At 49.1% G+C, this 9597-nt stretch overlaps 1 protein-coding gene across 2 annotated transcripts; it reads left to right on the forward strand.

Annotated features, from left to right (window-relative positions):
* Window positions 1–143: 143 nt before the first annotated feature.
* pdzd7a (PDZ domain containing 7a) lies at window positions 144–9549 on the forward strand. 2 transcript variants are annotated; one of them, XM_029175025.3, is made up of 17 exons: window positions 144–873; window positions 1243–1440; window positions 1519–1797; window positions 1891–2028; window positions 2141–2315; window positions 2594–2770; window positions 2849–2996; window positions 3752–3812; window positions 4057–4563; window positions 5095–5256; window positions 5348–5520; window positions 5770–5861; window positions 5936–6027; window positions 6423–6491; window positions 6958–7605; window positions 7768–7868; window positions 9025–9549. In XM_029175025.3, exons 3-17 carry the CDS (start codon window positions 1605–1607, stop codon window positions 9190–9192), a joined length of 2904 nt encoding a protein of 967 aa, XP_029030858.1. In that variant the 5' UTR covers window positions 144–873; window positions 1243–1440; window positions 1519–1604; the 3' UTR covers window positions 9193–9549. The 2 variants fall into 2 exon arrangements, with proteins under 2 accessions (XP_029030858.1, XP_029030859.1); XM_029175026.3 differs by lacking the exons at window positions 144–873; window positions 1243–1440 and having other exon boundaries at window positions 1659–1797; window positions 2146–2315.
* The last annotated feature ends 48 nt before the right edge of the window (window positions 9550–9597 follow it).

Raw genomic sequence — 9597 nt, forward strand, 5'->3', positions numbered from 1 at the left:
CTCTAATAAGTAACTCAGTGAATTACTTTTACATTTGTAAAGGCGAGAGACAATATCTTATTAAAATTGATCACATGGTAGAGCATAGCATTTAAATTAGATTGCATGAAAGCTGAATATTGGACGTCCGGGGGCAATCAAAAGCACCAAGGGGCGCTGTTTGTCATAGGGAATGAGAGAAGCTGGAAACTCTGGGCGTGGAGGGCCAAGAGAACATGATTGGATAAAAACAAGTCACGTTTTTTTTTATTGCACCCCTCTAATAACGTATGTTAATAACAATGTCACAGTAAGGACAAAAGTTACGAATAATTAACAAACTTTAATAAGTGAGCTAAGTGATCATCTAGGTTTAACACTTCCAATACCAATTGGAGGTCACCTCCATCCAGCACTATAAAATCTTATCTTATCTCCTAAAACAACACGCCCAAGCTTTCTGTTTCTATTTAATTCTAGTGCATTTACTGTTTCTGACAGATTAGTTAAGGTTGGCCTGGATTATGATATAACACACTTGACCACTGTGTGGCGCTGTTAAGCCCTGCCACTGCCTTAGAGAATAGTGTCAGGAAGAGCCTGCTCAGTTTTCCTTCTGCCTCTTTCATGTTTCAGTTTCACTGAAACATGTGGACTCGTGAAGATATAAATAATAAGGTTTATCTGAGGCCATGATGCATTTGACTGGAAACAGTTTCCTGTGATATTGTGGAAGTACTGTGCTTCCAACAGCGCCAGTGGCTTCGCACCTGCAGGGGCTTTATGTGAAAGGCTTACAAGATAATAACGACAGTCGTCTGAAGAACATTATCGGAGAAGTCCGATAATGCGCCAGTGAGACGGATCCGTGACCGTGTGTCCGAGCTCATTCAGGTAACGCTTCCAGACTTTGTTCCCTGTACTTTAGTGCAACGCGGAGTGTATCAGCCTCGTTTTGTGGTTTATGGTAACGACGGGAAAAAAGTTTGCCTCAGAAACAGGACGCGCTGAGTTCAACCCTCGTCTTTTAGTCGCTGTCCGTGGTGCTGACAGACAGATTAACAACGCGACGTTCCTCCGTAATACTGATGCTGTAATGTTTGATGTGTGAAACTGACCTAGGTGACACAGTTTTATTATATCACTCGTGACGCCTGAGCCTACGTTAGTGATCATATACCAGCATATACTACTTACAGCAGATATCCGTTTAATTAAACATGACCCAGGGGGAATCACTATGCACCACTGACTCCTTTGCAGACAGGCCAGCAGCCTCTCAGATAAAACCAGCAACCAGGCATCATGGACATGTTCAGAAGAGGACAAAGAGGAATGCCACACTTTTCACAGAGGTGTGGATTTAGATCAACATGACATTTTCTGCTCTGAACATTGGATTTTTATATAAAAAAAGAGATCTTCACTTATTGTCCAACACTGGATTTCAGCAAAGATCAGGTGCGTTACCAGGTATGTTAATTATCAAATATTGGCAAAAAGTCTAGTTTCCCACCACGTGTTCCCCACCTCCTCCAGAGAGATCCCAAGCTGCAGCTCTTCTATCCTGAGCCCAGATACTCTACTGTCTGGATGACTAACGGAAGAACTGTCAGACACACACCATGGCTTACTCCTCTCACCCCTCTGGTTGGAGGGAGATGACAAATGGAGGGGGGCACCCCCATTACAACAATGGAGGCCAGACCGGGGGTTCCCACAGTGCCACTCGCTACATGCTGAAGAAACAGCAGCGCCACAGACACAGATCCTCCTCTCCCATGGGCAGGGTCATTCTCATCAATGCACCTGTTGACGGTGGGTCTGCGCATGATAACATCCTCTGTTACCATGGCGATGTAAGCATGGTCAGGAAGGTGTTCCAACGAAGGTGTTTTGGGTGTTCTGCAGGAGGCGATGACTGTGAAGACCTTCACACAGTGACAGTGGATAAGAGTCCCGATGGACGTCTGGGTTTCAGCGTTCGTGGAGGCTCTGAGCACGGACTTGGCGTATTTGTCAGCAAAGTGGAGGACGACAGCTCCGCAGGTGAGGCGGAAGGGTGTTTGTGGTGTCACAGGAGGATTCCCGTGGCAATAACAAGCTTTATGTATCTTTTGCGTTCACTGTGAGCATCACCCTGGGTCTCCACTGTGTGCAGCGCAGGCCGGGCTGACCGTGGGCGACAAACTGGTGGAGGTGAACGGCGTCAGCCTGGAGAGCATCACCATGAGCAGCGCTGTGAAGGTCCTGACAGGCAACAACAGGCTGAGGATGGTGGTGAGACGCGTGGGCAAGATCCCCGGCATCCGCTACTCCAAGGAGAAGACCACGTGGTGAGGGGCTGGCTGTCAACGATAGCCTACAGTAAAATATGCTTTGGTACCATCGATATAATAGACCACTGAGCTGTTAGCGCCGCTGTCCTTTGCATGGATGGTGTTGATTGTAGCTCACACTGACGAGCTCCATATCTTGGTTTCATGTAGCAGCAGTGGATAGGTTACTGCTGTGACCTTTATGGCTGTTTGATTAGCTGACTAATCACAAGCCTGAGCTCAGCCGGGAAAGAGGAGTTTGACGGCACATAACACCAAGTCCTCCTCCGATGCAGGGTGGATCTGATCCACCGGCGGATGGTGGTGGAGGAGAGCGGCCGGACGCCTTCGGAGGCCAGTTCGGACAGCGCCCTCCGCAGGATCGTGCATCTCTTCACCACGTCTGACGACTACTGCCTGGGCTTCAACATCAGGGGAGGCAAAGAGTTCGGGCTGGGAATTTATGTGTCTAAGTATGAATGCTGCCAGGATGAAATCGCGTTTGTTTGCCCTCCACTACCTGACTACATCCGCCCTGTTTGTGCCTCCAGGTTGGACCCGGGCGGTCTTGCTGAGCAACATGGCATCAAGATGGGTGATCAGATCCTGGCAGCCAACGGCGTCAGCTTCGATGACATCACCCACAGCAATGCCGTCGAGGTCCTGAAGAGCCACACACATGTCATGCTGACAATCAGGGTGAGGAAGGAACACACACAGCAGCTATAACCCCACAGCTGCCTGCCTACAACCAAAGCACTCAAGTTAATGTTAATGTGTAAAAATAGACTAGAGATTGAGAATAATGAAACAAAAAAACAAAAAAAGTAGGCAGCAAAAATCAGTAAATGCATGTTTAATCTGACATAAAAATATTGTGGTGCCGCCTAATGTGGCGTCTTTAATCATTTGCTCGTATTTATTTAACAATGGATTGGATGCCGTGAGTGCTGAGACACTGTAATAAATGTTACGCCGTGTTAAGCAGCACCAGCTCCGAGCTGGTTCACGGCCCTTGAATCAGCTTTTTGTGTCTGTGCATGCAACACTTAGCCACTGTCATTCTCAGATAAAGTGGCTGCGTACACGGTTGTGCGTATGAATATGTATATGTGTGTTTCCTCGATGTGTCTGGGTGTGTGTGTGTATGTGCGCGCTCACCTCTGTTGCTCATTTTACGGCTCTGATCTCAGGTTCCACGTGTGAAAAAGCGCCAGGGGCTGCGTTCATTATTCAAAGGCTGTCAGGGATCAGGTTATAATCAACAAAAAGCCTAATTTTATGTCTTCCCTCTGTTCTGCATTGGGCTGAATCCCACTCAGGCCGAGCAAGGTTTTAGTTGAAGACGTTATAGCTGAAACGTTGTGTGCAAACATGCAACGTGTGCGGCATAAAAACACCAACTTGTGTCTCATAAATGTGAAGTGAAATAACAGGTTGCTGTGTTTTGACAGGAGGCTGGGAGGTATCCTGCATACAAGGAGATGGTGGCAGAATACGGCTGGCTTGACAAATGTACGCTGACTCTTTAAAAAGGTTTTACTGGAACTGTGTGGCCAAGAAACACATTATATGCTACAGAAGTTGGACATTTTACTGCATTCCACCCCTTGTTTTCAGTTTATACTATTGGGATTCATTCTATTTACTCAAGGAAAGATAATCTAAGTTAACATAGTGTTATATCCTTGTTTTCATACAAAATCATTTTGGAGGTTTAAAGACGTTCCTCATTCTAATGATGCCTTCTTCTCCACAGTGGCTAACGGGGTCCCTGCAGCATCCTCCCAGGGTTCAGACTCCAACTCCTCCGTCTCCTCGCTCTCCTCCAGCACTCCCCTCAGCTCCCTCAGCGGTCTGTCCCAGGTCCTCTTCCCTCCCGTCTTCAGCTCAGAGATGGTAGACGTCGCCATCTCCACGGAGGCCGGCTCCCGACGTCCGAGCGGCAGCGAACGCACCGCGGACACCGCCATGCAGACGGACGCCCACCCTCCGAGCTACTCGGACGCTCCAGAGAGGCCGGCCGCCGCAGATACCAGTCGAAGCATCGGCACCACAGTGCTGCTGAAGGACACGGTGGTGTGCGGGAGAGGGGAAGGGCCGAGGGAGACGGGAGGCGCCGGGGAACGAGCGCGAGGGAGGACAAGGACGATGTCGTCTGGCGACCGGGAAGTGATGAAGCACTCGCCAAAGACGGCGGCGCTGATGGCCCTCAGTAAACCGCGCAAGCCAATCAGACGCTCCCAGAGCCACATCACGGTGTCAGGTGAAAACTCAAGGTTGAGTGAAACCGAGTCTAATAAGACAGAAGAGTTTGTTCAGGAGCTAAAGTTACAGGTTTATGATAAATCCCCGCCCCTTTCTGTCTCTTCTTTGAGTTGCTTGAGAAATAAATATAAACATATGGTGAAATCTGTCCAAGCCTTGTGAAGGTAAAGCTGCTGAATTATTATCCGTTCCATTTCCATTCATCCTGCTTTTTCACACCTTCAGGCCCTAAAGGGGGTTTGGGGCAAGACCCAGGGCTGATTGAACATTTGTTATCCTCTGTAAGCGGAGGAGGAGCAGGAGCTGCAATTCATCAGTATTATTGTGTTACTTTCCAAGGTGGCAGATTTACTGCAGTGAGTCTGGCCTCAGTGCAGAATGTGTGTTGTCTAACAGCTGAGGAGTAGCACAAAGCTTGATGAATTATGTTTTCAGTAGCAGACAGAGATGCAGAAACTCTAGAATTTAATAGCTTTAATTGGTTATAGTTGCTTTGTTAGTATTTCCTACATTTCTTTTCCATCTTTAGAGGACAGGCAGAAGAAGAAGAAGAAGCAGCAACAGACGGAGCAAAGCGTGGCAGAGAATAAGAACAGCCTGCAGCGCTCCAAAACCTTTGTCAACCTGCTGTTTAAAAAGGACCGCAGAGACAAAGGCCGCTCCAAGTCGCCGTCCCGTCACGCTGACAGAGGTGAGGGCGGACGCGTGCGTCTTTTCAGCATCCCACACAAAACCTGAAATCTGCCGGTTGAGGCCTCCAGCTGAACTCTTTAACCCCTCAGATAGAGAGCGAGGTCGCCCCTTCCAGGTTTTGACTTCGCCGAGGGAGTCTCGCGCCGGGGTCCGAGATAAAAGCCCGCTGCCTCGACTGGAGACCCTGCAGCACGTGGAGGACATGGCAACGAGGCTGCTCAGCCAGGACGAGGTGGCTGCAGTGATGAGGCACTGTCAGCGGGTCAGTTCCCGGCTCGTTGTCAGATTTCAAGGCTGTCTACTTAGGGCAGAGTGTGAATGAGCTGCTAATGCAGCTAATTAAACACCAGCACAAACTGTGGAGGGGACCCTTTCATGCACTGTCCCCAAACCCAGGAGATTCTTCCTCCACACTTTGCAAGATGGACTTTCTGCAGTAGAGCTTTTAGAACAGTTTTATGGAGAAAATGATATGAAATCATTATTCTGATTTACTAAATCTTTCTCCCAGTTTTTGACCGACAACGTGATTGAAGATTTAGTGCGTCCCCTTTTGGCCATACTGGACAGGCCAGAGAAACTACTACTCCTTAGAGAAATAAGGTGCGACACACAGACATAACATACTGTAGGTAGGAGGTGATGCATGGGAGTAAATGTGACTGCTTCCTTTGCAGAATGCTGATTCCCATCACAGAGTTGGGCCAGTTTGACAGCATGGTCATGCCCTTTGAGCTAGAGGCATATAACACTCTGAAGACCCTCTCTAGTAAGAACAAGATGATAAATAAAATTAATTGTAACTGCAACATATTTCTAAGATAAGAAGAATAAGAAAATCTTGAATAGTCCCGCTGTAAATAAACCTACAGAATTATATTTAACACATTTGTAGTTCTTTTCACTTCTGACTCTGAGGCAAACAATGCACGACTCACATACTGTAGTAACAGCTGTAGATATAGAAAAGTGACCTACAGTAGATTAACATCCTATAATATCCCTATCAGCTAATCTCTTCTTCCATCCAGATTATGGCAGCTGCACAGTCAGGGGACACTTAAGAGATATACAGTAGTTGAGACAGTGGGTCTTTACATCGACTGCTCATTGATACAACGTATGGAAGTCAGAGCGAATGATGGTTGTTTGTTTTCGCCTCAGTTCGTTCCCCAGCCCTGCGCTCCCCTCGCAGCGGCACCCCTAGACGTCACCTCATCACCCCAATCCCAGGTACAGTACGTAACGCAGGCTGCTCCCCGGCCGCATGCGCCTGGTTCATGAGTTGGCTACACAGTGACACATTGCCCGGCACAGAACATCTCGGGTTTCCTGTGCTGCAGGAGGTTAGTGTTACATCTCTGCGGCAACTGAATGGACCGAGACGTCCCTGCTCGGCTGCTGTGACACAGATGCTTTAAGGGCCTTGTCCACGTTGAAGAGTCACCAAGTCACAATCAATAGAGGCTCACTTTAGACTGAATGCGTGCATTTCTTTCTAAGGTTATACATTAGGGGTCAAAGGGTCACTGATAATAAAGCAAAAGGAAAATGACTATTTCTAAACTGTCACTAAGATGCAGTCTTATGTAGGCGTTGTATTGTCAATAGACTATTAAATTACACTTTATTATGATGATCTCCATGAAATAGTCAATTTGCTACAAGTTACCCAGCTACCAATGTGTTGTTGGTCCAGACTTCAGGGGCGGCTTCCATCTCCAGCCGGTGCAGGACACGCTGCGAGAGCGTCAGCTGATCGAGGAGCTGGACAGACTGCGTTTGTCCAGCCACCCGTCGGCCCACCCTCCCCCTTCCTGTGCCTTCACTGCCTTGCTGGATGTACCTGTGGACAGCTACTGCGCGCGCCCCCCCCGCTCCCCGAGCCCCTCCTCCGTCCACAGCTTCCCCCTGACGGACCCCCCGCACGGCTCCCAGCCCGGGCGCCGACCGGCCCGCTCCCCAGGGAGGAGAGACGACGAGGCGTCCTCGTTGTCTGCGTCCGACCCGAGCGACGTGGCCCCCGAACGCGGGAGGTCCCCCGTGAGAAACGGCCACGGGCGAGCGAGGAGGGAGGCGAGTCCTGACAGCATAGATGGCGGCCGAGGCAGACAGGGGGGCTACACGGAGGTCAGCGTGCGCGTCCCCTCGCAGCCACGAGGGAGGACTCCTCTGGCGGACGTGTTCGAGGCGCCCACAGACAAGGGTCCGTCCACAGACAGAGGGCGCGGCGAGCAGGTCAACGGACGCGCACAAAATGGGCACGGCGTAAGAAGAAGAGCGACTCTGCCACGGGAAGAGTATGAAATCGCCACTTTGACCATCTCTAAGGCCAAGCAATCATTGGGTGAGTTTGCACTTTCATTAAACCACCAGCAGAGGGCAGGACTCGTTTGTAAACTGAAGGCATTGGGTTAGGCTCTTTAGCTGCAACAATCAAAATAGTATATGAGGATCCACTGCTGTCCACCAGGTCCTTGGGTCATATGGTTTCCCTGCTACTTTACAGGCATTAGCATCTCTGGAGGAATGGAGTCTAGGGTGCAGCCCATGATAAAGATCGAGAAAATCTTCCCAGGAGGAGCTGCGTCCACAAATGAAGCTCTGAAGGTGAAAGGTCACAGCACAAACACCTCAGCAATTTACAAATGGTCTTCATTAAACAATAAGTGGATGAGACAAGGACACCTGTATGCACAGAAGCCGTGCTCCAAGTTTCTAAGTCTGTCCTGTGGTTTTAAACTGTTCTTGATAAAAGTAGGTCAGTGATGGGGGTTGAAGGTGTGTAATGTGCAGTGGACAGCAGATGAGCGAGTCTCATCTCAAGTAGCCCATCAGTTCCATTATTGATGAGGTACACGAGTGCAGGTCTGGTAATGTATTGCTAATGTACTGCCTGCACATTAACTGTACAGTTGCTCAAGATCCTGGTTCATGTGATCCTCATGCTCATTCACTACGTCTGCTATTGGACAGAGGAGATGAATGTTTATGTAAAGGTTTAACGAGTGTGACAGGATCCCTGGTTAAACTGGGAGCAAAAGTCACAAGATGCCTTGACATGATAATAAACAGACATTGTAACAGACCCCCCTATGAAAAAAAACAAAAAATCTTTAATCTCTCTCGGAATTGAGAATAATGTCTGTGTTAGAACAAACACAGCTCTAACCTTCTATTGTACAAGCCACATATGTTTAAATCCCAATAGCTAGAAGGGACTTTCCCACAATGAAGGGAAATGTATCTATCTGTGTCAGATGGCCGCAGGGGAAAAGGAAAGAAGACGTACGTGGTAGATACAATGGCCGACGGCCTTGCGTGGATCTGTTTGACGTGTGTCTAACCTTCGCTGAAGCGGAGCGCATGAGGCAGGTGCATCCTTGGCAAACGCCGATGACATCAGAGGAAGTTCCTCTCCTCCGCGCCTGGAGATTCGCCACGCTCTGCTGACATCCTGCAGGAAGCGGCACGCTTGACGCCCCACTGTAGCTGAGTGCACGTGTTCCTCTGTTAACGGCCTTGTACCAAAGGGGGAACTCAGTGTGTGCGGGAGTAATGGCCTTCAGTGTGAATGTATTAATGCGGTGGGAGAGCCCCAATTCTCTCTGGCATAAATCAGGTTGTTGCTAAAGGACACAATCACTGTAGATCTGTGGAAACTAACTATAATGTTGCCATGGAAGGTGACAGGTTGCGGCAGATAAACTAACACAGAGGGCTGGAGAAAGCAAACGGGCCACTAATTCGTTGTTTGCATCTGCAGGCGGGTCATGAGCTGCTGTCTGTCGATGGTGAGAGCTTGCAGGGCGTGACTCATCAGCACGCTGTGGATGTGATTCGCCGTGCATTCAGCAACAAGGCCAGGGACCCCATGGTGTTTGTGGTCAAGGTCCCCACCACCACCACCAGCCTCGGGAGACCTGCTGACTAACCTCAACGTACCCGCACCTCACAGGGAGCGATTCCAATACACGACCCACTGCGGAACAAAGAGGACAAATGATATGAAATGCATTAGCTCATGTTTGCTACACTGCAGCCGTTCAGGGACGAGGTGGTGGTTTATGAAGTCCTCCTCTGTTGATATTGTGCCACTGTTTGACGCGTACCGCCGTGACCTTGCAGTGACCTCTAAATGCCGTCTGACTCTGGAGTCAGTGGTTTGCACTTTTCAGCTGGAGCATCTCAGTCCAGCCGGCCTGCAGGCTCGCCAGAGGGAGATTACCCAACCCTGTGTTATGAGATTTGTAGATTTATACCCAGATTAAACCCCTGTATTATGTCAAAACTGATAGTTTGGGTTTATGGGATGTCTGGGGGGGATTACTACAAATTG

This window comes from Betta splendens, chromosome 15 (assembly GCF_900634795.4).
Source record: "Betta splendens chromosome 15, fBetSpl5.4, whole genome shotgun sequence".
Classification (NCBI taxonomy): domain Eukaryota; kingdom Metazoa; phylum Chordata; class Actinopteri; order Anabantiformes; family Osphronemidae; genus Betta; species Betta splendens.